This window comes from Rattus rattus, chromosome 2 (genome assembly GCF_011064425.1).
Source record: "Rattus rattus isolate New Zealand chromosome 2, Rrattus_CSIRO_v1, whole genome shotgun sequence".
Taxonomy (NCBI): Eukaryota; Metazoa; Chordata; class Mammalia; order Rodentia; family Muridae; genus Rattus; species Rattus rattus.
Window position 1 is genome coordinate 120,565,942 of NC_046155.1, and position 27,846 is coordinate 120,593,787.

Consider the following 27,846-nt stretch of genomic DNA (forward strand, 5'->3'; position numbering starts at 1 on the left):
TCTATTAGTGACTTACACTCCTTGTAGCTCTCTTGGACACTTTGGGAACTTCAATTTGTCGAAGAGCCTGGGAAATCTCTGCAATACTTTTATGTCTTATTAGTGCATTTTTCCTTTTAAAAATAGAAAATAGAGAATACACCAAATAAATATACAGTTAGGTTTGAGTGAAAACAGCATCTAAAATACATTGTTTAAATAAGTGCCAGTTAGTTATCTTGAGCTTGGCCTATATTTATAACAAGTCCTGAGTTACAAAAAATGGCTAATACAGATTGAGCTAGTTAACAGCAATAAAAGGCAGCAAGGAAATGTTCTAAGTAACTGAAACCTTAATCTTTTTTTAAAAAAAAGATTTATTTACTTTATATATAAGTACACTATAGCTGTCTTCAGACACACCAGAAGAGGGCATCAGATCCCATTACAGATGGTTGTGAGCCACCACGTGGTTGCTGGGACTTGAACTCAGGACCCAGTGCTCTTAACCACTGAGCCATCCCTCCAGCCCCTGAAACCCTAATCTTATCTCACAACAGGTTCCTAGTTCTTAGACAACCCTTGTAGATAGTACAGGGTTTTGTAAACCAAAGTAAATACCACATATTCCCTGAGGAAAAAAATATAAATTATATGATGCTACTTGGAGGGAACTCCAGAGAGTTTTTTGTCTTGATTCTGATACAAGGGCAACTTGTACATTAGATGGACAAAGGCAAGACTGTCTTCAGACTTGCTACGCTAAACTTAACTATAGTGCAAGTGATTGCTGCTCGCCTCCTACCTTCTCTTCTTGGCTGATCTGGTCCGAAGCTCCTCCAGCTGCTCAGACTCAGTAATGGCCGACACTGATCTGTGAGTGCTTGATGAGGGAGGTGGTGACATGCTCTCTTGAGTCATAGAATCATCACTGAAAAAGTCTGTAGGAAGGACTCCAGCCAGCTTCTGAGGAATCTTTAACCCCAGGCTGTGGTAAAGTTGTCCAATTGTCCCCGGGATGGAGTCAATATACCTGTGGAATATACTAGTTAGACAGAACTGAGTTTCCATCTCATCTCTCTATCCCTGCACCCAGCATGAAAAAACACCCTTGTAAACATAGAATTCTAACACAACACCATGTGCAGTCATTGTTAAAAAAACAACACACATTTTTTTAAACTAAGCCAGTACTCGTTGAACTTACAATCTCAAAATCTCCTCCAGAAACTCTGACAGGTATGCTGAGTCCTTAGTGAGACACACCACACGCAGCAAATCTGTCACCTGAAAGAGATGGCACAAAGTTGCCACAGGCTCTGCTGGGAAGCTGAGAGCAGGAGTGCATGCTCAGGGCAGCAGCCGTGGGCTCACCTCCTCCACTACGTGTTCTACCTCCTCCGTATGGTCCAGGACTGAGGGGCACTGCTGACACATCTCCAGACGAAGAAATACCTGGAGCTGGCACCTGGAGGACACAGAGTTCTGGTCACACACATTCCTTTAGTGTGTAGTGAAACTCTTTCTTAGAGCAAAGATCTATTAATATAAGAAACAATGACCAGGAATGGGAAGGTAACTCAGTGCTAAAGCATATGCCTACCATATACAAAGCCCTGGATTCAATCTCCAGGACTGAAAAAGAGGGAAAAAATAAAAAATACACAAAGCAGTGCGTGGGTAGAGGAAATGTGGGGAAGTGCTTGCCTAGCACTTGAGGCCATGCATTTGGTTCCCAGCACTAGATAAACTGGGAATGGTGATACGTGTCTGAATCTCAATACTGACGAGGTGGATGAAGACCAGGAGTTCAAGGCCAGCCTCAGTTAAATAGCAAATCTGAGGCTAGTTGGGCTCCATAATACAGTCTTTTAAAAAAAAATTTTTTTTTTTTAAAAAAAAAAGAAGGAAGGAAGGGATGGAGGGAAATGTCCAGTAGAATCCAGCGCTTTCTCTAACTACTGGTGTGTTCCTTAGGCAATCAGGTGACTCGGTCTGCCCCTCAGAACATCATAAAGACCATGACAAACTCACAGCTGTTCTGGAGTAATGGTACAAAGTGGTTTCTTACTCTCTGACTTTGTCTTCTTTATCCGTCTTTCCCCCTAGGTTCTGTCGGAGGGTCTTGCTGGTTTTTAAGAGGTTACTGTTCATATGATTCATGCAAGTCATCTGCGCACAAAATAATTATGTAGGAGAAAACTGTTACTTATGTTTTCCTTTGATATCTTTTTTTTTTTTAAAAGATTTATTTATTTATTATATATAAGTACACTGTAGCTGTCTTCAGATACACCAGAAGAGGGCATCAGATCTCTTTACAGATGGTTGTGAGCCACCATGTGGTTGCTGGGAATTGAACTCAGGACCTCTGGAAGAGTAGTCGGGTGCTCTTAACCGCTGAGCCATCTCTCCAGCCCTTCCTTTGATATCTTAAAGAGAATGTAGTTTAAAAAAAAAAAAAAAAAAGTAGACACAGCAAGCCTATAGATTTGACCTGTTAAAGGAAGGTTCCTTGGGCTGTACAGATGGCTCAGTGGTTAGGGTTAAGTGCAGATATTGCTCTTGCAGATTGCTAGCTAACACCAATGTTACACTGCTCACAGCCAGGCTTGAAACCATGTAGTTAAGATTCTCTCTCTCTCTGTCTCTGTCTCTGTCCCTCTCTCATGCTGGATGTCCTGGAACTTAACATGTAGATGGCGCTGGCCTTGAACTCACAAAGACCCCCACCTCTGCCTCCCAAGTGCAGGAATTAAAGGCGTGTGCTACCACACCCAGCTATATACATTTACTTTTAAAATAGAAGGTCCACAAAGAAGTGGTAACCGTAAACAGCTCTTGTCCACTATAAAGAGCCCTGCTTTTGCCATTACATATGAATAATGGCAACAGACTATTCTAAAACAGCGGTTTGCAATAGAGTTAGAGTTATGTAGGAAGTTTTAAAAACAAATATATGTCCAAGTCCCAACACAAACAGACTTGGAGTTAGTTAGTCCGTCTTTGTAGAAGGACCAGACATTAACATTAGAAACAAAACAACAGGGGCCTGGAGAGATGGCTCAGCAGTTTAGAGCACTGACTGTTCTTCTAGAGGTCCTGAGTTCAATCCCCAGCAACCACATGGTGACTCCCAACCATCTGTAATGGGATCTGATGCCCTCTTCTGGTGTCTGAAGACAGCTACAGTGTACTTACATAAATAAAATAAAATCCAACAGGCCTGGAGAGATGGCTCAGCAATTAAGAGCACTGTCTGCTCGGTTTGATTCCCAGCAATCACATAGTAATTAACAAACGCCTGTAACTCTAGTTCCAGGGGACTCGGTGCACATGATATGCAGACAAAATACTCATAAATGCAAAAAATAAATAAACAGATAAATCATAAGATAGTTAACAACAAAGTCATTCTGAAGAGCAACTGGGGTTAAAACCATTAGTTTAATTCATACAGCTAACATACAACACAGATTATAGCAGTCTCATTAGGACAGAGGTCCACACTAATTTTTGGCCTCCAGTTTATCAGGTTCACATTCTAAAACCTGGAATTATACCCAATCCTCTACTCAGCACTTTTCTCTTTTTAAATATTCACAAATCTTTATTTTATTTTACATATATAGGTATTCTGACTGCATGTACACCTGTGCACCATATGCATGCAGTGTCCAAAGAGGGCAGAAGAGGGCATCAGATGGCTTGAAACTGGAGTTACTAAAGGCTTTGAACCATGTAGCTGGGAGTTGAACCTGGGTCCTCTGGAAAGCAGTGCTTCTAACCACTGAGCCATCTCTCTAGTCTATACATCATTTTTCAATCATGTGCAGTGAAACAGAAATTCTTTAAGGTATGTGCACTAAACCAACCAACCATCAAACACTAGATCTATGGTGCTATTATCCAGACTTTCTTACTTCTAATTCCTTGACGTCCTTGGACTTCAGGAAAATTTTAATGGTTGAGACTGTATTTTGAGCACATGAATGTAATGTAATTTCTCCTGTAGCCACAGTCTTTTGGTAGTTGTCATGTATGTAAGCCAGAAGCTCCTCTTCAGTTTTAAATTCTGTGGGGAAAAAGAACATTTGGTTATCATATTCAGAGCAACTCTGTGCATTATGTAAGGAGAAATCTAATTATGTGTGGATGGCCATGACTGACACTAGGCATGTAGTGTGAACATGCCAGGATGATGTGAACATTCCACAGGGCCTAGCAGTCACTGCCCTTTAACAAAGAACAAAGGTGACACACTGAATAAAAGAGCAACAAACAGTGCTGGAACAATTGAACATCCAAATGGAAATATTAGGTTCAGATACAACCTGTTATGCTCCAGATTAATCGAAGTGAATCAGTCACAATTTGAAAAGAAAAGGTCTCGGACTCCTACAATATAACAAAGAAATCTAGGTGATCTGGAGAAAGGAAGGATGTTCATGACAAGACTCAGTCACACAGTAGGCTTGAGATTAGCCTGGGCTACATGAGATTTAAAATAAACAAACAAAACTCCAAACACCTAACCAACTAAAAATAAATTAAATACTAATGTTCTACAAATATACTGACAAGAGTGTAAAAGGTAAGTCATAGATTTGGAGAAAATATTTACAATGGACATCAGATAAAGGCCCATTATCCAAAACATACAAAGCCCTCTTAACTCAGTAGCAATCTAGTAAGGGGATTCACAGCTAAGTGTGCCGGCTGCCAAGCCTGACAGCCTGAGTTTGAGCTCTAGGACCCACAAGGTGGAGAGAGGACAAGCTCCCATGAGCTGTCTCCAGCCTCCATGTGTACGCCATAACGCATACCTGCATACGTGCACATATAAATAAAAATTAAAGTAGTGTAAAAAATTATTTAAAACTCAATAGTATGGCTCAGTTGCAAGCTATGGGGACCTCATCTCCCAGTACCAGCATTTTAAAAAGACAGATGTGGTGGACCACACTTATAATCCCAATGCTGGGGGAGTGGAGACGGGTGGATCCTTAGGGCTCACTAGCTAGCCAGCCTACTCTCTCAGCAAGCTCCAGTTCAAGGAAAGATTCTACTGGGCATAGTAGCACATGCCTGAAATCCTAGCATTGGGGAGGTGGAAGCAGGAGGATCAGGAGTTGAAGACCAGCTATATAGAGAGTTTGAACTGGACTATAGCCTGGACTACATCAGACTTTATTTCAATAAAATAAATTAATTAGGTAAAATTTTTTTATAGGTGGATGGCTTCTAAAGAATAATAACAACTCAGGTTGTAATCTAGTCTTCAATTCCCCCAAAACATTTCAATCTATTTCTCTTCTCCCCTCCCCCATTCCATTTTATTTATTTGTATATTTATTTACATGAGGCTTTATATAGCCCAGCTGGCCTCAAACTTATTACATAGATGCAATGACACCAAAAATTCTGATCCTCCTGCCTCTGTCTCCTGGTGTTGAGATTATACGTTAGGTTTTCTGCGGTTCTGGGGAATCAACCCAAGGATGTCATGAATGCTAGGTAAGCACTCTATCAACTGGGCTAGATTCCCCAGCCTCCACCCGTCTTATATAATAGCACAGACACCAAATGCTCGAGGATGAATGAATACCTTTAAGTTTAGAACTTCTTAATACTCTTCCTCTATCTTCCAATTTGTCTGCTGTTCTGCCAATGACAGTCTTTGGGAGCCCCTTCTCCACAGCCATGTCTGGACTCCCATCTGGATGTAACTTCTGAGCCTTTACATTTAGCCTCGCCACATTCAGCATCTTCAAGGAGCGGGACATGGTATTCATCTTCTGTCTCACCGGAGTTCGAGGGATGCCACCTACCAAAACATCAGCATGAAAAGAAAAGTCAAGTTTTACATCTATGGAATTGAGAACTATAGTCTCCAAATACTATGAAAGAATGCTGAACAGAAATATCTTCCTGGGCTGGGATTTAGCTCAGTGGTGAGCGCTTACCTAGGAAGCGAGGCCCTGGTTCGGTCCCCAGCTCCGAAAAAAAAAGAATAGAAAAAAAAAAAAAAAAGAAATATCTTCCTTCAGAAATGATCTAAACCAGGTAGTTCTTTTATCTACTTCTACCTACAATACAGAGTAAACAGGTTCCTTTTCCTGAAGTTTATAACTAAATTACCTCAACAATCATTTTCTTATTTTAAAGATACCCAGGGAGATGAGAAGAAGGCACTGGATTCCTTCGAACTAGAATTACAGACGGCTATGTGCTGCCATGTGGGTGCTGGGAACTAATCCTGGGTCCTCTGCAAAAGCAACAAGTGTTCTTAACTGCTGAGCTGTCTCTCCAGTCCCATCTCAATGATTTTTATACAAAGTCAATACACACACTTCAATTTTGTGTTGCCCAACAGTCAAGAGTGCTGAGGAGACTTTTCTCCTTTGCAGAGCTAGCGATAGAGCTCATAGCTCATGCACACTAGGCAAGCACATGCCTTTTCTGAAACAATTTAGCAATCTACATTATAAGCCAATTTTCACTCTTTAACACAGTAGCTCATTCTTAGAAACCTCTATGAAGGAAATCTCTCAGAGTTTACTCATGATACATACTGCAATATTATAGTGACAGAAATTGAAAACACTCTACATGTTGGACAACATGAGTGAAGCAGGATGATTATAGTCAGGCAGATGTTGTTCAGGGTAAAGCATTGCATAACATGTCTGATACCCTGGGTTTAGCTCCCAGCACAAGGGTCAGGGAGGCAAAGAAACTGATTAGCAAATATTTTTAAATTGTTTTTTTAAAAGTTTGTATTGATATTTATATTATAATTAAAATGAGGATGTCAATTCATTAGGAAGGAAGAACATCAGTGATTTAATCAATATTGAACTAATACAATTATTTTAAAATATGAAATATAAAAATCTGCCTTTAGTTTCCATTTCAAGCTTTTGTTTCTTTTTTAGAAAGAATAAGTCTTTTAAAATATACAATCTTGGCCAGGTTTGGTGACGCATTGTCTTAATCCTGGCACTCAGGAGGCAGAGGCAGGTGGATCTCTTTGAGCCCAAAGCCAGCCTGGTCTATAGCATGAATCAAGCTCTTACCAAGAAACCCTGTCTTGAAAAACAAAAGCAAGATAAAATAATTAAATAAAATGTATAGTCTCTAAAGGAAAAGAAGACTGCCTTAAGAAACAGGCCTTCTATGTGCATACGTTTCTTTCTGCTGCGTTCTTGATTAACTACAGTAGACTCTTCGTGAGATCTTCTCTGGTAGAGCTCAGAGAGGCAGCGTGTTAGCTCACTTTCAGTTCTGGAGGATTCATTATTATCAGGGGAGGCAGCATGCAACAACCTGTAAGACAAGATACACAGTATAAGGCCAAATTCCAACTCTGCAAACCCTGAGAGTCAGAACATGTGCAGGGCTATCAATGTCACACAGTCTAGACTTCAGCAGATACCTTATGCCATGGGAGTCGGATGGTAGAGAAGGCTTGTCGTCCCCTCTCCCCTTTTGTTCTTTCTAAAGTTTTGCTATTAATTTGAAAATATGAACTTTTCAACTAGAAAATCATCAAGATTAAATTCTTGTTAACAGTTATAGCTGCTTTGACATTTTTAGAAATCAGACATTGCAGACACAGCTAAAGCCCCGCTCCATCTTTTCCCATCCACCCTCACAAGTATTCTAGACTTACATTTGCCTTTTATGTATAAACACAAACACAATTTCTATGTCCCACGTTGTAAATTTTATATAAATGATATTACAATTTTACCTCTTACAATTGCTCACACTCAGCATATTTTTCACTTGTATGTAAATAGCTTTACTTTACTCATCTGTACTAGTTTTAACAGAAGTATATGAGGGTTGGAGAGATGGCTCAGTTAAGAGCACTTACCGTTCTTTCAGAGGACCCAAGTTTGATTCCCACAAGGTAGCTCAAACCATCTCTACCTCCAGTTTCAGGGGACAAGTCCTACTGCCTAGGGCATTTGCATTCATGTGACATAGCCATGCAAGCACACACACTGGGTTATATCTTTCTAATAATTTTAAAATGCTTTTCTCAATTTTTTAATCTTCTAGAAATTTCTTATTGTGTTTTCTGAAAGATTAAAATATAAATTTTTATCTTTTGAATAGCCAACTATCACATTACTTATTAAACTGAATCTGTCTTCCCTGGGGGCTTACACGGTACCCCCTGTCCATTATATGGCACATCCCCGTAAGTGCAGGAGTCATTTTGTAGGCTCTCTACATTCTCCCACTGATTTGGATTACCTGTGCACTATGCCACACTGCCTTATGCACTGCAGCTTTACAGAAAACCTGCAGGTCCACGGACCAAGGGCTTCTCCTCCCATTGGTGCCCAAGGCCATCCTCTGCTACATATGCAGCTAGAGCCATGGAATCCATGTGTACTCTTTAGGTAGTGGTTTAGTCCCTGGGAGCTCTGGTTGGTTGGTATTATTCTTATGGAGTTGCAAGCCCCTTCAGCTCCTTCAATCCTTTCTCTAACTCCTCTAATGGAGACCCTGTTCTCAGTTCAACGGTTGGCTGCTAGCATCTGTATTTGTCATGCTCTGGCTGAGCCTCTCAGGAGACAGCTATATCAGGCTCCTGTCAGCATGTACTTCTTGGCATCATCAATACTGTCTGGGTTTAGTGGCTGTATGTATATGGACTGGATCCCCAGGTAGGGCAGGCTCTGAATGGCCATTCCTTCAGTCTCTGCTCCAAACTTTGTCTCCATATTTCCTCCTATGAATATTTTTATTCCCCCTTTTAAGAAGGACTAAAACATCTGCATATTGGTCGTTCTTCTTGAGCTACATGTGGTCTGTGGATTGTATCTTGGGTAATTCGAGCTTTTGGGCTAATATCCACTTGTCAGTGAGTGCATACCATGTGTGTTCTTTTGTGATTGGGTCACCTCACTCAGGATGATATTTTCTAGTTACATCCATTTGCCTATGAATTTTATGAAGTCATTGTTTTTAATAGCTGAGTAGTACTCCATCATGTAGATGTACCACATTTTCTGTATCCATTCTTTAAGACTACAGTCTCAAGGGATTAAGTCTATAGTTCATAAATGATAGTTTCTGTTTGTGATGGGCATACTATTAACTTTATACATTGATTCTGTATGCAGCAACATGGCTGTGTTCTCTTGTTTCATTATATACCTGTAAAATCTTTTAGCCTATGACAATACCTGTACATTCAATACTTAGATACTTTTCAGAAATAATGCAGAGTAAATTTGTACACTGAAAAATACAAAATACCGTGGAAAATTAAGTCTAAACAGATAGATGTACTAAGTTTATAGATCAAAGACTAAACATTCCAGTTCTTCCCCAAATTTAGCTATGAGTCTATACATACTCCACCAAAATTCCAACAGTTTTTTTTTATTGAGAAAAATTAATAAGCAGATTCTTTGCCTTTTAGTATTTTGAGAGTATTTGAGAGTGTGTGTGATGGAATGTATACACATGTGTGCATGCATGCAGGAACCAGAGGACAAAGCTTGGTGCCTTTATCTATTGCTCTACACCTTACTGTATGTAAGACAGTGTCATGTGTGGCCATGCGTGGCTTTTATGTGGTGCTGGGGATTTGATCTCTAGTCTTCCTACTCTCATAGCAAGTGCTCTTACCCACTGAGCCATTTTCCCAGCCCCAATAGACAGATTCTAAAGTTCATAAAGACATCAAGAAATCTGGAATCAAAGTAAGTAGAAAATAAAATAAAGTTGAGACTACCTAACCTATCTGATTTAGAGACTGGAGCTAAAAAGCTACAGTATATGGTAGGTATCTTGGCACAATGTTTTAGACAATGTGGTATAAACAGTTTCTCGACTTTCAATCTAAAAAGGTATCTGAACAATGGTGGTCAACTGACTGAAAGAATTCAATTGGAAGAGAATTCTTCTAGCAAATGACTTCGGAACAAATGGATAACTATATGGAAAAGCAAAAATACCTCAACTTTACCTTTTAATAATAATCTGAATTTCTACTGTATCTTCTACATTACTAAAGATTATTAAGGCCTACTTTGACTTTTCTTTCTCTTTTGTTTACTTCTGAGTGTGTGTATGCAGACATGGGTGCATGATGTGTGTAGGTCAGATGACAGATGACAGCTTTGTGGAGTCAGTTCCATCTTTCTACCTTTCCACAGGTTCCAAGAAGTGACCTCAAATACAAGGTCTATGCAGCAAGCACCTCCACCTTGCAGGCCCTTGCCTGACGTTTTTAAAAACCAACTTTATGGGTTGGGGATTTAGCTCAGTGGTAGAGTGCTTGCCTCTGAAGTGCAAGGCCCTGGGTTCGGTCCCCAGCTCCAAAAAAAGGAAAAAAAAAACAAAAATGAAAACAAACAAACAAACAAAAAACCCAACTTTACTCTGTTGACCACCTTTTTTTTTTTTTTTTTTTTTGGTTTTTTTTTTTGGGGTTGGGGACCGAACCCAGGGCCTTTCGCTTCTCTGGCAAGCGCCCTACCACTTAGCTAAATCCCCCACCCCTGTTGACCACCTTTTGTTGTCATTTATTCTCTATGTAATCCATACCTGTTCTCATCCCTATTATTCTCTTCCTACATCTGAGGTGGGAGGTAGTTTTAACCTTTTTCTTTGCTTTTGGACAAGCCCTGCTAGGCAGCCCAGACTGGCCTCTAACGCTCCATCTCACCAAGTGCTGCGATTACAGGAAAGCACCACCTGGTTCTTCTCCCTGCTTGTACTTGATTCTTATCAATTAGTTCTTAGTTTTCTCTCTAGAGAAATAACCAGTGAATTTATAAATATTTCTTAAATTATTCTATTGCCTTACTCAATGTTCTCTTGCTGTGAAGAGACACTATGAGCATGGCAGCTCTTATAAAAGACAGCAATTAATCGGGGCGGGGCTTGCTTACAGCTGAGAGGTTTCCATTATGTGAGAAACATGACCACACACAGGCAGACATGGCAGCTGAGTGCTCCAGATCCATAGGAAGAGAAAGACACTGGTACTGGCTTGAGCTTTTGAAACCCCAAAGCCCACCCTCTCCAGGGACACAATTCCTCCAACAAGGACAACCTCCTCATTCCTCTCAAGTAGTACCCTTCCCTGATGACCCAGGATTCAAATATATGAATCTACAGGGGCCATTTTTAGTCAAACTACCACACCTATTTTACAGTTTGATATTTATTTTCTTTGCATTTATTTGTGTGTGTGTGTGTGTGTGTGTGTGTGTGTGTGTGTGTGTGTGTGTGTACATGTGCCAAAGCACACATATGAAGGTCAGAGGATAACTTGTAGAAATTATCCATTTCTTCAACCATGTAGATACAAAAGATCAAATTCAAATCATCAGGCTTGGCAGCTGATAACTTTACCCGTTGAGCCATCTCACCAATCCAAGTTTGCTGAATTTCTGCTGTAATTGATTCTTAGTTCTAAATGTTTCCTGAGTCTTATATAATTTATATAGAGAGATAAATAGTGTGGTTTGTTGTGGTTTGCCCTGGAGCTATCTGTATTTTGATGCTAATTCCATTGCCCCAAGGACAGCTGCCTAGTCACATACTCAGGATTCAGGTGACTTCCAGAACCTTCTCCCCATTTAATTTGTAAAATTCAGGTGAGGGTATGGGTGGGAGAAGTTTAAGGGAAGAGGAGGAGAGAAGAGGAGACACAGAGAAGCCACAGCGGAGAGAACATGGAAGCTGACATTAAGATTCCACTCTGTGTATTTACAGGTTGTTATGAATGTTCTTGAGGGATGGATGTGTATCAGGCTTTGTATTTTTAGGCGGGCAACTATATCTTATCAATTAGATCAAAGGTTATCGTGTTGTGTGTTCTTTCATGTAGCGATTTAATTGTGAGAGAGTGAGGCTAGAGTCTGGGCTGCCGCGGATTGGGTGGGATGTGTGCTTCTGGCATGGTAACCTGCCTTGGGAACTGGATGGGTAGAGAGATTGTTGCCAGGTCAGAAAGAGGCCTTTGGCAGTGATATGGAATGGAGTAGAGCGGGTGAGACCATTTGCTGACTGAAGTTAAGATATTTACCAGATATCTTGGGGCACTGCAGTGCCGGACCTAGAGTGGGAAAAAAGACTGTTTATTTTTTATATTTTACAACAACAGTGGTTTCAATGAGAATGGCCCCCCTAGGCTCATATATTTGAATGCTTGGTACTCAGTCAGCAGACTTTTAAGGAAGGATTAGGAGTGTGGCTTTGTTGGAGATGTGTCACTAAGGGTAGACTTTGAGGCTTTAAAAGCCTGCACCAGGTCTCATCTCTCTCGATCTGCCTCCAAGTTGTGATCACATGTAAGCTCTTAGCTACTGCTCTTGAACTAGGCCTGCCTGCCTGCCTGCCACCATACTCCCAAACTATGGTGATCGTGGACTAATAACTCTTGAAACTACAAACCGCTAAGCAAATGCTTTATTTTATAAGTTGACTTGGTCCTGGTATCTCTTCACAGCAACAGAATAGTAACTGAGAGATGTGTGTTTATATACTATGTAAGTGTTTATTTACATTTGACTGAAATAATCCTCTAAATGCATTTAAATTATGTTGTTTCTCTATTCTCAGAGATCTCCTTCATTTTAAAAGTGCCTTTTAGAAGAAATAAAGCAGAGGTTGGGGATTTAGCTCAGTGGTAGAGCGCTTGCCTAGCAAGCACAAGGCCCTCAGTTCAGTCCCCAGCTCCAAAAAGAAAAAAAAAAAGAAAAGAAAAGAAATAAAGCAGTAATGTTAAAGCCGTCTAAAGACGCAGAGTCCCATCATACTGCGCCAAGTTGGTAAATCTGCAGTGTAAGTAGTGACGCTGTTATAGGATGTGCTTACTCCTTTAGAACAAGCCTGTTGACATCTGACTATTGACTTCAAAGACCAATCTACAAAGAGATGTATAAAGTCTTACAAAAATGATTCCATCAAGTCTGAAGTGGCACCACAGACGTTGGAGAAAGGAAACCACTTTTCGACAAGAGCTGGACTCCAGGGACTGGTACGACTAAGCTCCTGCTGGACCCATTCTGGAACACGGGAGACTAAAGGAACAGAAAACAGAAGAAGACATCAGAGCCAAGGAGAGAATCCAAGCTCATGCTTTCCCCTGGACTGACTCTCTCTTCAAATGCTCATTGTTACAACATCTGCCATTCTGCATTTCCAACTCCTCCAGGTCTCTCTCGTCTGAGGCAGGAGTGGAGGGTGGGAATGTAAACATAATTGAAGCTCTTTGCTCTGATCACTAACATAACCCTTCATCTTATTTTTGAAATATTCCTCTAAATGTATTTAGAACTATACTATTTCTCTTTTTCTTTTTTCTTTTCTTTCAAGACAGGGATTCTCTGTGTAGCCCTGGATATCCTACAACTTGCTCTGGAACTCAGAAAGAGCCACCTACCTCTGCCTCCTGAACGGTGAGATTGAGCATTCACCACCATCACCTGGCTAAATCTATGCTATTTTTCTCTTCTCGGAAAGTTACTATAAGACTAAACAATGTGCTAATAACATAATAGCAGCCTAAAACAGAGTAGAGCCACATCTGCATCAAGTGGGTAAATCTGAGCCAGGAAGCTGCGACCTTAAGTTACAGACTCGTAGGCTCTGTTAGAACAGGCCTGTTAGACAGTGTTTACAGCACCAGAATAAGCTCAGTAGGACCTCATCTGTATGGATGAAGTCATCAACTGATTTACATATTCCAAGAAACCAAGCCACACTAGAGCATGGAACACTGGCAAAATACCTCACAGTGCTGTTTTACAGTACTGCAAAAGTTTTCTGACCTGTTTCTAAAACTCTACAAATAAATAGCCTATACACAATTGACAAATAAGATAATAAACTAATATGTGATTGCTTTAAATATGCCAATACTTTATCCTACCCAAAAAGCAACAGTAACATTTAAATCAAATTAATGTAAATACAAAAGAACACAGCATTATCCACTACACTCTTCCTACCCATACTCCTGCCTGTTTGACTACATTCTTTTTCTTGTCATTCACCCATATCTCTATAATAACCAATCTCAACCTTTGCTTTCACTTCCTTCTATTACAGCTTCTTTCATTTCTTAAGAATGATAAAGTGATTCTTTTCAGTCAAAAGAAAGCAGTTTACTTAACAATTTAATATACCTTTCTAGAAGGCTGTTCATTATTATCACTGTGTGTATGTATGCATGCACATGTGACAATGTGCATATGCTGTCAAGTCAGTTCTATCTGTACATGGTCCAGTGATCAAACTCAGATTCTCAGGCTTGGCAGAAACCATCCTAACCCCTGAGATGTCCATAGCCCTGTCTAAAGTTTCGTGTGTGTGTGTGTGTGTGTGTGTGTGTGTGTGTGTGTCTATAATTTTATGTGTATGGGTGTTTTTGCCTGCATGTGCCTGTGTACCACTTCTGTGTAGTATCTATAAAAGCCAGAAGAAGGTGTTGCATCCCCTGGAACTAGAGTCACATATATTTGTGAGCCACCATATGGGTGCTGGGAATTAAACCCAGATCTTCTAGAAGAACAGGCAGCTATTAAGCAAGTACTAGCATATCACTCCAGTCTTCATGCAGTCTTCTCCACCCCAAGCTTTAAAATTAAAATTTCAAGCCCAGCAGTGGTGGTGCACATCTTTAGTCCAAGCACTCAAGAGGCAGAGGCAGGTGGATCTCTGTGAGTTTGAGGCCATCCTGGTCTACAGAGCAAGCTCCAGGACAGCTAGGGATACAAAAATAAACCCTATCTTGAAAAGAAAATTCATTCTTCAGTGTATAAAATATGGGTTTCATTGTATTTTCAGTTTTTAAAATGTTTTCATTATGACACTTGTATATATGTATCACTGAGCTTTGTTCATATTTATCACTCCCTTCTTAAACTGTTTGCTGTGTCCCTTCCCACCTTCAAACAGTTCTGCTTTCACGTCACATGTGCATATGCATGCATGTATGTATGTATGCATCTATGTATGCTTGTATATAGAAAAAGATCCCACATGAGAGAAATATGGAATCTTTTAATCCTTTCCTAGTACAGTTATTATCCATGTCCCTTCTCTTTAAACCTCTTTTCCTGTTTGGTTTTTAAATCTCCCTTCACCTTTTATGTCCTATCCATTCATCTGCATTTATAGTCATAAGCTGTACTGGGAGCCGGCCTCATCTTACACCAGTTTCAGTGTTCCATAGTGCCTTCAGCCGAAGACCCCCAGGATCTCTAAAACTAGCAACCTGAACTGCCTACAGCTCACTTTTATTTGACTTACAACATGCTGGCACTCCACCAAACACATGATGGGAAAGGCAAGAAGAGATTGCAAACTACCCCTGCTATGCTAATTACTGGTGGAAAAACGTACCAGAAGAAGCAGGATCTTCAAATGAATTATGAACCTGATTCAGTACACTATCCACGGCATCTGAGAACAGGGAAGTTACATCCTGGGAACCTTCAGTCACAGCTGTCTGGAGAAAATGTCTTTGAAATTCAGCTTCTTTGGCTCGGAGCACTGTGAGAATCATGGCATTGGCAGAGAATGGGGAGATAATTCCCGTGATGGGGGGCCAGCCGTCACCAGGATCCACACTGGCCACCTACAAAGAAACACTAATTAGCTGAAAATATTACGGTCAAAATGCCTAAAAAAAGAGGGCTGGGATTTAGCTCAGTGGTAGAGCGCTTACCTAGGAAGCGCAAGGCCCTGGGTTCGGTCCCCAGCTCCGAAAAAAAGAACCAAAAAAAAAAAAAAAAAAATGCCTAAAAGAATGTGGCCTACGAGCAGACTAAATAACAGTTGTCTGACAGAGACAGAAGAAAATTTACTAACTATATAGTCCCCAAGTCTCAGCCTATAAGAAAAGCTTACACTGCTGGTGCCATCCACTACGTGCTTTCTGTCTCTGCATATTTCCAACTGTATTTGTTTTAAAGTGAAAAGCAGGAAAACAAAATTTATTCCAGTGGGAAAAAGAATAAAGAGATCCACGCCCACCTTTTTCCCATCTTGTACATGGCAACTCAAGTAAGCACAGTATATACTCATTACACATTTGTTCAATCTTAACAACCTCTCAGTTTAAAATGATTGTTACTTCCACTTCAGAGGACGGACTGAGATTGAGGAAAAAGCTCTGTGTTCAAGAGCACCTATTGGTGTAGGAAGAAGTTACTAGATACATCTTTAAAAACAGCCATCACAACTGGGGTTGGTGCCTATATATCATTTATCCCAGCCCAGTGGGGCAGAGGAAGGCAGGCCTATGAATTCAGGGCCAGCCTTGTCTACAAAGCAAGTTCCAGGCCAGCTAGGGCTGAGACCCTGTCTCAAACACACAAGCCATCATTTTAAAGACAAAGCTGGGTGCACTTTGTTCCTTTTCGGAACAGTTCCAAGTTTGAGTAACTATTCTTTATTTTTACACTACAGCAGCTTTTTTTAAAAAAAGATTTATTTATTATATATGAGTACACTGTAGCTGTCTTCAGACACACCAGAAGAGGGCATCAGATCTCATTACAGATGGTTGTGAGTCACCATGTGGTTGCTGGGATTTGAACTCAGGACCTCGGAAGAGCAGTCAGTGTTCTTAACCACTGAGACATCATTCCAGCCCCAGCAGCAGCTTTTTCTTAAATACAGTAAAATCAAAGTATTTATTAAATAGTGAGAAAGCACCCATGATTTCATTCTCATACAACCATCCTGTGTGGCCAACTACCTTTTCTCCTATGTAAATTCGGGGTCTTTAACTTTTTTTTTTCCCCTTTTCTTTTTTTGGAGCTGGGGACCGAACCCAGGGCCTTGTGCTTGCTAGGCAAGCGCTCTACCACTGAGCTAAATCCCCAACCCAGGGGGTCTTTAACTCAATTGGATTCATGGTATATGCAATTTTACAATGGTTTCATGTCATATGCTTCCGTGAAAACACTATTATCTGAAAATCACCACCAGTTTTAGCGAGACTGTATTAGGTAGGCGATCCTTGGCATTTTGTGAACAAGTACATCTCATCTCACCAGTGTGCTAATTGACAGAATCCCTGACATGTGGACACCTACCAGATGGAATTCTTCAGCAGTCAGCCTGCTTACCAGCTCCTGAAACAGCAGCCTTTGAGTTGACTTGTGTTCCTCTGGACTTTGTAGCATCCAGTTGTCAGTGCCTAAAGCACTGCTCATTGGGAGAGACCACTGTGTCACTGAGCCTTTTAGGAAAATTCTGACTGGCTTTTGAAAATGTCTCTGATGCATAGCTAAAGGCTCCAGGAAGATTGCCCATGTTTCTTGAATTTCTTTGCCTGTTAGAAATAAAGAGTATTAAAATTCTAACATATGAAAATTTCTAAAAGAGATGTCAGAGTAAGAATCAAAGAAACAAGATTTCTAGTTCAGACAATGGGTACTGTCACTCAGTTTTCATATCAACCCTTAGCCTGTTGTCTGCAAGCTATCAAAGAAGATTCATTAGGGACTATACAAATAGGTATGGTATCAGAACTTATCAATTATGATTTGGAAATATGTGCTCAAGTAGTACTAACAAAAAACAAGAGCCTCTGATTGGTGTGGTGGTAAATGTCCACAATCGTGGCTCTCGGGTGCCTGGGTGGGAAGAGGAGAGTGGCCCAGGCCAATCTGGGCTACACACTGAGGTCCTGTCTCAGAAAAGACTCAAAAACAAAACTGAAATAATACCTACTTTGGCAAGATTAGGGATGGTTCAGTGGTGGGTAATTGTCTAATATGTAGGCTCAGAGTTAAGAACCAAGGGATCCATGAGAAAAATAATCCTTTAAAAGACAGTGTATTATATTTTATGAAAAGGATATATTGGGGCTGGAGAGATGGCTCAGTGGTTAAGAGCACTGACTGCTCTTCCCGAAAAAGAGGTCCTGAGTTCAAATCCCAGCAACCACATGGTGGCTCACAACCATCTGTAATGGGATCTGATGCCCTCTTCTGGTGTGTCTGAAGACAGCTACTGTGTACTCACATACATAAAATAAATAAATCTTATTTAAGAAAAAAAAAAAAAGAAAGAAAAGGATATATTCTAAAGATGAATGGAAAATTACTCAAACAAAAGTACTCTTCAATTTTTCCCCTTTATGTATATGAGTGTTCATGCATGTTATGTGTATGTATATGCACCACGTGAGTGCCTAGTGCCCTTGAAGGTCTGAAGAGGATATTGGATCTCCTGGAACTGGAGGGGTTTTTTGTTTTTTTGTTTGTTTTTAATGTATGAGTGCTGTGTCTGCATGTATACCTACAACCCAAAAGAGGGCATCAGATCCCTTTATAGATGATTGTGAGCCACCATGTCATTGCTGGGAATTGAACTCAGGACCTCTGGAAGAGTTAAGACCAGGCCCCAAAATACTCTTAAACTGGCCAACTCTTAGATCATATACCTGTAAGCCCACCACTTGGGAGGTGGAGGCAATTTGACCAGAAGTTCAAAGCTAGTGAATCTAAAACCAGCTTGAGACCTTAAAAACAAAACAAAAAACATCAAACCTAAAAATCCTCAAGGTGCCCATAATTACAACGTAGTTTAAAGACTACATCTCTATGCAGTATTTCCATGTGAATCTATGATATACTCAGAAATGAGCCTCACCATGCAGCAATCATGGCAAACAAATCTGTGAAGATCTGGCTTTTCCTGTACCATTTGGGGGCTTTATAATTTCTTTCTTCTGTAATCATTCTCTTTCCATATGATCTCTAATTTATCAATTTCTTCTACAAGGCAATGATATCCTAATACCCATGTGTTTGGGTATCTGACCAATATTATCCTTCTTTTGGAAAGACTGAAAAATCCTCTGTAATCACCCTCACCCCCATTTTTTTTTTAAGATTGACTTATTTAATGTATATAAATATACTGTAGTTGTCTTCAGACACACCAGAAGAGGTTATCAGATTCCATTACAGATGGTTGTGAGCCACCATGTAGTTGCTAGGATTTGAACTCACGACCTCTGGAAGAGCAGTCAGTGCTCTTAACCACTGAGCCATCTCTCCAGCCCCCACCCCCATTTTTTTTTAATGCATGCACTGGCAGTCGCACCACAGTTTAGGCTTCCTGTAGTGTCTGATTTTGCTTACAGATCTTTTAGTCCTTTCAATTATAACCATTAATTGAGTATCAGGCTATAGGAAATACTAAAGAAATTGGTAAGTATGCCTCAAAGAAAAAAGATTTAAAAAAAAGAATTTATATGCTTACCTTTAACAGGGAGAAATAATGTTCCTTCAACTCGTGGAAATGAGGCTTCATACTCAGAATTATACAGCAAACAGTTTACAGTGGCATCTATTGGCAGAGCTGAGATCCATGGGGAGAGGTGAGGTCCAGGTGACAGCTCGCCACCACATGGCAGCACCGTTTCCCTGGCTTTAGTAAAACCCAGGTTCCAAGTTTCAGCAGGCAAGATGGTGCCTCCTCCGTGGTGGAGCAGTTCACAAACTGTCCAGTATCCAATGTGGTCTGGGGAAGCCCACAACTAAAATAAACGTGACAAAGAAACAGATAAGGTACAGAAAAAAATTTATGAATAAACTAGAGGAAATAGAGAAATATTATTAAAGGGTCAAATTACACAATTAATATGTCTGTTGACCTAAGTACAAATAACACCTATAATCTATTACTACATAGCTCAAGAACTTAATTACCACATAATATACCTTCAAGAAACTAGAGTACTAGGGACATATCAATCAAGTGCTTGCTTTTAATCACAGGACTTGAATTCAAACCCTAGAACCCATGTAAAAAAGCCAAGCACAGGGACACAAGCACTGAGAAACAGAGACAGATGTGTCCTTGATATGCTCTGGCTGGCTAACCTACTTGCTGAGCTCCACTTGAAGAACGACACCCTGTTGTCTTGTGCCTTCCCACGCACGTGATACACTAATGAGTATGCACATACACATAAAGAAAAAACTTGGCTTTTCAAAACTTAGCCCTTGGGGTTGGGGATTTAGCTCAGTGGTAGAGTGCTTGCCTAGGAAGTGCAAGGCCCTGGGTTCGATCCCCAGCTCCGAAAAAAAAGAACCAAAAAAAAAAAAACAACTTAGCCCTCTTTCTACTGCTTTTCATGTTTTAAAAAGACTTCATTTTTTATTTATATGTAATACCTGTATGCAGTATGTGTGGATATCCTCAGAGGCCAGCTAGTATTACATACAGTTATTAACTGCCTAACATGGGTGCTAGAACCTGAACTCAGGGAAGAGCAGCAAACATTCTTAACCTCTGAGCCACTTCTCTAGCCCAACTACTTTCCATTTTAAACAGGGTCTCATCAAGTTACCCAGGCTAGACTTGAACTCACTATATAAAGCAGGAAGGATCTGAACTTTCCATCTGCCTTGAAAACAGTCTAGATAGACTACAGGTCTATACCATTAGGCCCAACTAAATCTTTTAAAATAATTAATATTAATTTATTTAGGCTAATTTGAGTCAGGATCTCTCCGTATACTCCAAAAGGGCTTAAACTTAAAGTCCTCTTGCCTCAGTTTCCCAAGTGTTGGAATTAAGAAAACACCTGGCCTTGATGAAGTCTTACACAGATTACCAAGACTGTGTCCTGCCTTTAACTCCTGCCTCTATGACTTAAAGTGTATCCATCCGGATCAGAGATCTCATCATGCTAATAACCTTTACGCTTCCTGCTTTGGGGAAAAAGTAACTCTAGCACTGCCATAAAGCCCTTTAAAACCAAACTCAGCAACTTCTCCATCAACCATCGGTGCATAAAGCTTTGTGTCTTAAACAAGTCACATTTTATGTTATGGAAATGTGTAACATCGAAATGTCTTTCCGGTTGTACCTCCTGTGCCTCTTTACCAACTGGGTGCTTATTATACTTCTCTATCAGTGGAAACTCCTGCTTTGTCAAAACATTGCCTCTCTGCTTCACTCAGAGAATGCTGATAATCAAGCAACATTTTCCAACAAACTTTTATTGTGCCTCTGTGTGACAAAGAATGGTTGAGACACAGTGCCTTCTAGTTCCTTTAAGACTGGTGAACTTGGGGGTGGAGAGATGATGGCTCAATGCTTAAGAGCACTGTTTGCGGGGTTGGGGATTTAGCTCAGTGGTAGAGCGCTTGCCTAGGAAGCGCAAGGCCCTGGGTTCGGTCCCCAGCTCCGAAAAAAAGAACCAAAAAAAAAAAAAAAGCACTGTTTGCTCTTCCGTGGCGGCTTACAGCTGTCTGTAACTCAGTTCCACCTTTTCTGACCTCCAAGGCACCAAGCACACAAGTAATGCACAGACATAGATGCAGGCGGGCTACACAGGAAATAGAAGGAAAGCAGACTGGTGGAATTAAACAGCAGCAACATAAACTACTTGGTAGCATCGTGTAACATGCAATACCATTATGGGATATGAAATCAGATCAACTACCCTACACCACAGTTAGTAACTCTAAACTATAATTGCCATAGACATGTGAGGATACAAGCTGGAAGGGTCTTCAAGGTCATCCCACTCAGCCCCCAACCATCCATTATATCCAAGTTCAAAGAAGAGCAGGACTTGACCACAAATACAAGCAAGACGATGACAGAGACATCCACCAAGAATGAAACTGACTTGATGTTTTTAAAAATGACACTTTCATGAACCTTGATAGGTCAATTAAATGCCACTGCATTTGGGAGGCTAAATCACAACCTGAGCTATATATACCACAGGCCTTGTCTTTAAAAACAAAATAAAACAAAAAACCAGGGATGTATTGTTCTCAAAGTTTTCTTTCAGTCATGCACAGCAATCTTGGAAGTTTCGAAGTGCTGAAACAGTAAATAGTAATTAATTAACCAATTGATTAATCTGTTATCATCCATGTAGTTCACTGTTATGTGAAAGAACAGCAAACTAGCTCAGATGTCACTAGAAACAAATCTACTGAAACTGATTCAGCCAGAAGAGCAGCTTGGAAGGGTAGGGTAGGGGCTGTCTGTTGATAAAAGGCAAAGTTAACAGAGGATTTTTCACTTACCTGTGTTACTTATACACAATTCTCCCAAGCACTCCACCATACCCAATTTATATTGGAAATCTTTAGTTTATGTGTACAAATTTATTATATGTATATAGGTGTTTCTCTTGTATGTATGTCTGTGCACCACTTGCCTGTCTGATGTCCTTGGAGGCCAAAAGGGGGTGTCAAATCCCGGGGTGGGGGGAGGGGGGATTACAAAAGGTTGTAAGCCACTACATTGGTGCTGGGAATTGAATTCAGGTCTTCTGGAAGAGCAATCAGTGCTCCTAACCTTAGCCATCTCCAGTCCTAATACACCTAATATTTGTTTGTTTTTTTTCAAGTTAGGGTCTTACTATCCTGGAACTCAAGATGTAGACCAGGCTGGCCTTGAACTCAGATCCATTGGCCTCTGCCTAAGTGCTGGGATTAAATGCATGGCTCAAACAACCTGCTTTAACATATTTTTATTACAGCTGGAGGGATGGCTCCGCAGTTAAGAGTATTGTCTGCTCTTTCAGAGGAACTAGGTTTAATTCTTGGCACCCACATGGCAGCTCAAAACCACAGATAACTCCAGTCCCTAGAATCTGGCCCTTTTCTGGCCCTCATAGGTACCAGCCTTGCAGGTAATTCACAGACATACATGCAGACAAAACACCCACACATGCAAAATAAAATTAAAGTTTTAAATTAATTCTTGGAAATGTTCTTACCCCCAATTCTTGCCCTAAATCTTAACATTTTGAATGACTACTGTTAATTTCTCATCTGTAATCTTGCTGTTTAACCAACTCCTGGTTTAGACTACGCAGTTCTATTAACTGGAAGCTCCTCACCCATTTAAACCACGTTCTAAATCTTCTCATTGATCAGAACAAAACCAACGTTTCAAGCCTGGCCTGGAGGACTGGCCACTTCTTTCTAACTTCGCCGTTCTCCCCACTGCTTTTCTGGGTTCTGGGCTCCTCGCCTTTCTGTATGTAATACGAAGCTCACTCTTAGCTCATACCCTTACACACACCTTCTCTAAGTCTGGAATAGTCTTTCCCAGCCTCACATTCTTCCTCATTCACTATCCAAGCATGCAAGAAAGACCTTTTCCCTATATACACCTCTAAGTACGAGAACCAGCTCCCTCCCCTCACCCAGCCTTTCTTTGGAACAAGTTTTGAAATCGTCACTGATTTGCTCATCTGCCTAATATATCTTCTGAACTAGAAAATACACTTTATTTATCCACCATATCTCTAGCACTTAAAACAGGGTAGGATGTACCTAATGGAGTAGCTCATTAGTGCATATATCTTTACCAAATGATGTAACAGAAAGAAAAATTTATATACATACGAAGGCAGAAGACCAAGAGTTTAAAGTCATCCTCCATTACACAGAGTTCCAGGCCACTACACTACACCAGTGTTTCAAAACTAACAAGCACACACACACACACACACACACACACACACACACACACGCACACACAATTAGCTGTCTTAAGACTAAGTTTGTAGAACAGTGATTAATTTAATCAGCAAATATTTACTTAACACTCACAATGTTCAATTGTGGGGAAATACAAAACGGAGTTAAGACCTGGTAGCTGGTTTTGAGATTTTTGTTGTTTGCTTTTTTTGAGACAAGATCTTGCAGCCCTGGCTTGAACTGTGGCTAACCTGCTTCAGCTTTCCATGGGCCACTACCATTGAGGTAGCATTTTTAGAATGAATGGAAAATGACAGGTGTGTCCAACTGGAACAGAATAGAGAAAGAGCGCATGCCACAACAACAAAGGGGTTTTGTTTTTGTTTTAGAGACAGGGTCTGTCTGCATAGACCTAGGGGGTAGATACACCTGACTCTCTCTGCATCCTGAGTGCTGGGATTAAAGGTGGGGGCTGGGTGGCCATCAGGGCGAGCCAATAACAAACGTTAAGAGAAGTTTCTACTGCCTTAGAGTGAGAGGATTAGAGGTCAAGGAAGACACAGCAGTACAAGATAAAACAATCGGTCAAGCCCTGTAGCCTGGCTGAACCAGGCTTCCACATGCTGGAATACAAATGCTGTGTAAAACTAAGTACGCAAAAGCACACTGGTACCAAAGCGCAGAAGCTCTTCCACTTATATTTAGTAGGTACCCAGAATCTACCCATGGAGATCTGGGTGGAGGAAAATCTGTCCTTTGTGACCCGCAAGGGTTTCCTTCGGAAAGAACACAGGGTTCATTCTGGGTCTATGGCACTTTACAGAGCCTGACAATTTCAGCTGTCGAGGAGCTGTGTACTGGATCAAGACTGCTCTCCCCTTACCTTAGATCGCTGGGTGGTGTCCACCCAGTACAAGGTTATATTTCGGGCGATCATGACCTCCTGGACTCTCTTGGGCAACACCTTTTCCATCAGCTGCTTGGGGGTGAGCGGCACGCGTTGAGCCTGGGCCTCGCACCCGGACACGAACTGAAGCAGCTCCCTCTGTGAGTGCGGACAGGGCGCCAGGAGGAAGACAGCGTTCCCAAAGCCCCCGAGCGCGGTCTCGGCCTCCTTGGCCTCGCTGTCGGCGTCCAGCAACCTCCTCCCGCTACTTCGCAGGATCGGCTTAGTGGGCGACGTGATCTCCGGCCGGTCCCACTGGTAATCGAGCAGCGTCTCCATCAGGGCACCGTGTGTGTGGGTGGCCCTGGGCGTGGGACCGGGCAGGTGAGCTCCGGGAGGGCGATCCCCGAGCCTGGCCTCCAGCTCCTCCTCGAAATCCTCCCAGGAGCGGCTCCCCAGTTCGCGGAAGTCCGACACGCGGGAGGGCCGGTTTCGCGCCCCCTGAGAGTCGAAGAACTTGAAGGTCCAGTGGACCCTGGCCAGGCCGAAGCGGCAGCTCAGGTAAGTGAGGAGACGGAGGGCGGCGCGCCGGGCGGAGCTATGGCGAGCAGCGTCGCCCGCAGTGTCCACCAGCAGCATCACTTTGTGACAGCAGGCCATCTCGGCCGCCACGGGACTCCCTCCGCCCGGCCCCGCGTTGCCCTTCCTGGGGTAAAGCACTCTCTTCAGAGAACCAGCGCCATTGCCCGCTCCTCTGAGGCCCTGCTCCGAAGGCTCCCGCGCTCTCCGACAACTGCTGCTATTGGAGGAGCTGGTTTCCAAGCTCGGCTCCTATTGGCTGCCGGCTGAACGTAAGTTACGTAAGCACTTCCATTTTTAAGCCTAACTGGAAGGCGTGTGGAAAACCTCCGCTTGATTGGTGGAGGGTGTGGCGGTGGGCGGGGCGCTGAGTTCCGGGAGAAATTTAGTTCTCATTGGCTTGAGCCTTCGTTTTAAAATTTAAAGAGGCGGTACTTCGGGGGCGTGGCGGTGGGCGCGGAAGCCCGCGTTTGGGCTACTGTGCACAGAGGTGTGTGAGTGTGTGAATGTGTATGGAGGGGTGGGGAGAGGTGTGTGTCTGTGTGTGTGTGCGTGTGTGAGTGCGCGTTGGTCCGGGTGTGTGTGTGTGTGTGTGTGTGTGTGTGTGTGTGTGTGTGTGCGCGCGCGCGTGTGAGAGTATAAGTCGCCTGCCGGAGGCGGGGCGTGTTTACTAGAACCCTGAAGCCTGGGATGTGCACAGGAAGGGGTTTGGGATGAGTCAAACTCGCTTTAGACTAACTACTCTTAAGCCATTTAGGGAACAGAATCTTTTAACCGAGGGCTTAAATTTTTTTTTTCTGTAAAAAGACGAAAAAAACATTTCAAAAATCCCCAAACTCAGGAGGCGGAGGTGAGACTCGTGGATTCCAGGCCAGCGGGGGCGGGGGAGCGGGGCGCGGCTACTTAGCAAGGCTACTTAGCACTCGAATATTCTATTGTAAAGGACGGGAAGGCAGGGAGGAGTTGTAAGGAAGAAAGGGAAGTAACAGATCTCATGTTTCAAGAAGAGCACTGTGGGTCCCAGGTGGGGAAATGCAATATTAAAGATACCTAAAAGAGTTAAAACAGAAGCAGTGAGGTAAATCAGGAGTCTGCAGAGCACCTGGAAGGCTGTTTTACAAACTAAGGAGTGAACACACCAGAGAGTACCTAAGCCAGTTCAATGGGTGCTGAAAAATCACACTAGAACGTCCGATTCCCAGCACCTGCCTTCTTACATCTCATCCATTAATAGACATTAGTATTTTTGTGACATATTGGGTTGTTTTTTACTTGTTTTTGTTGCGTGCTTGTTTTTGTGACTTTCTCTTATATTCCAAATTGGCCTCAAACTGTACCTTGAACTTCTGATCACCTTGCTCCACCTTCCCAGTACTGGGACTGTAAACATGCCCCCCACCAAACCTGGTTTATGGGGTATTGGGGATCAAACCCAAGGCTTCCTGAATGCTGGACAGCCAAGCGCTGAACCAACATCTCCAACACTCATATGTGCCCCCCCCTCCACCCCACCACTTTCCTTTTAACTTTATTGTATGTGGGATCATGGGAGTGTTGCTAGGGATGGAACTCCCAGCCTGGCATGCTCTTGGCAAGCATGCTTCCTTTGAGTCCCATCTCTGGCCAGTGGCTTTTTTTTTTTTAAATTTTGTGTATATGAGTGCTTTGCCCATATGTTCATACCTGTGCTCAGAGATCGGAATAGGATCCCTGGAACTGGAGTCGCAGCTGGCTGTGAGTCAGCACTGAATGATGGGAATTGAACCCAGATCTTCAGCAAGTGGAACAAGTTCTTTAGGCCACTGAGCCATCCCTTCAGCCCCTCATATGCGTTTCTTATATTGATACCAGATTAGGGAGATTTTGGATTATCTGAGTTTTAACTTAAGTGACTTAAAAAAGGCATATAGCCTTAATAAAACTTCTGTAATAAAGCCACATATTATTAATGTTAATAATGTAATCATAACACATAGAAATAATGAAGATGACACCATTTCCAGAATGATACCTTGTCAGCCATATTTTGAAATAAAAAATACAAGTCTTTTTTTTAAAGATTTATGTATTTATTATATATAAGTACACTGTGGCTGTCTTCAGACACCCCAGAAGAGGACATCAGATCTCATTACAGATGGTTGTGAGCCACCATGTGGTTGCTGGGATTTGAACTCAGGATCTCTGGAAAAGCAATCAGTGCTCTTAACCACTGAGCCATCTCTCCAGCCCCCTAAAAGAGAATAGTTTGATCAAATCTTACACTTTAGTTGCCTGGATAAATCTCGGAATTAATGAGCATTATTAGATTTCTGTCGTCATTGTTTTATTTTTAATAAAAGGATTTAATATGTAGCCCAGATTGGCCTTAAACTCTCCTAGGCCCTCCTGTCTCAAACTTCAAAGTGTTGGGATTACAGTATGTACCACCAGGCCACGGGAGGTTATCTGAAACAGATTTTTTTTTTTAAATAAGGATAAAGAACCATAGGTCTTAACCTAAATGTTTATTGTAGTTTGAAATATTAGCTTTAGGGATAATATGAAAGCCGGTCACATTGGCATGTTCTTATGAGTCAGTCTGAGACAGGTGGGCTACATTATAAAACTGTGCCTTAAAAAAGATAACAATTAAGCATGCAAAACCTTCTTACTACCTGTTTATGTCGTTGTTTCTAAGTTTCTGTTTTTCACTTGGTTAAATGTGGCAGTGGTAATAGAAGAGCTGGGCATGTTACATTTCACCTTTAAAGCTAACTAGCTCTATACAGTAAGTTCCAGGCCATTCAGGGATACATAGTGAGACTCTGTCTCAAAAAGGTGGATGGTAGGGCTGGATGGTAGGATGGTAGCCATTCAGTGGCTAAGATCAGTTGTTCCTCTTACCCAGTATCCATTGGTGGCTCACAACCAACCACAACTATAACTTCAGAAAGT

At 41.7% G+C, this 27,846-nt stretch overlaps 1 protein-coding gene across 1 annotated transcript in view; it reads right to left on the minus strand.

Moving 5' to 3' along the window:
* The window catches only part of Ticrr (TOPBP1 interacting checkpoint and replication regulator), a 41,293-nt gene extending 16,188 nt beyond the window's left edge, over window positions 1–25,105 (minus strand). Inside the window, exons 1-13 of the mRNA XM_032893381.1 lie at window positions 24,328–25,105; window positions 19,246–19,522; window positions 17,067–17,305; window positions 15,367–15,601; window positions 12,911–13,040; window positions 7,169–7,308; window positions 5,588–5,806; window positions 3,903–4,054; window positions 2,051–2,151; window positions 1,354–1,447; window positions 1,187–1,266; window positions 785–1,012; window positions 17–113 (exon numbers count right to left, since the gene is read on the minus strand). Coding sequence (XP_032749272.1) covers window positions 17–113; window positions 785–1,012; window positions 1,187–1,266; window positions 1,354–1,447; window positions 2,051–2,151; window positions 3,903–4,054; window positions 5,588–5,806; window positions 7,169–7,308; window positions 12,911–13,040; window positions 15,367–15,601; window positions 17,067–17,305; window positions 19,246–19,522; window positions 24,328–24,990 — 2,655 coding nt within the window. The 5' untranslated portion in view covers window positions 24,991–25,105. The remainder of the gene's footprint in view (window positions 1–16; window positions 114–784; window positions 1,013–1,186; window positions 1,267–1,353; window positions 1,448–2,050; window positions 2,152–3,902; window positions 4,055–5,587; window positions 5,807–7,168; window positions 7,309–12,910; window positions 13,041–15,366; window positions 15,602–17,066; window positions 17,306–19,245; window positions 19,523–24,327) is intronic.
* Window positions 25,106–27,846: the final 2,741 nt, after the last annotated feature.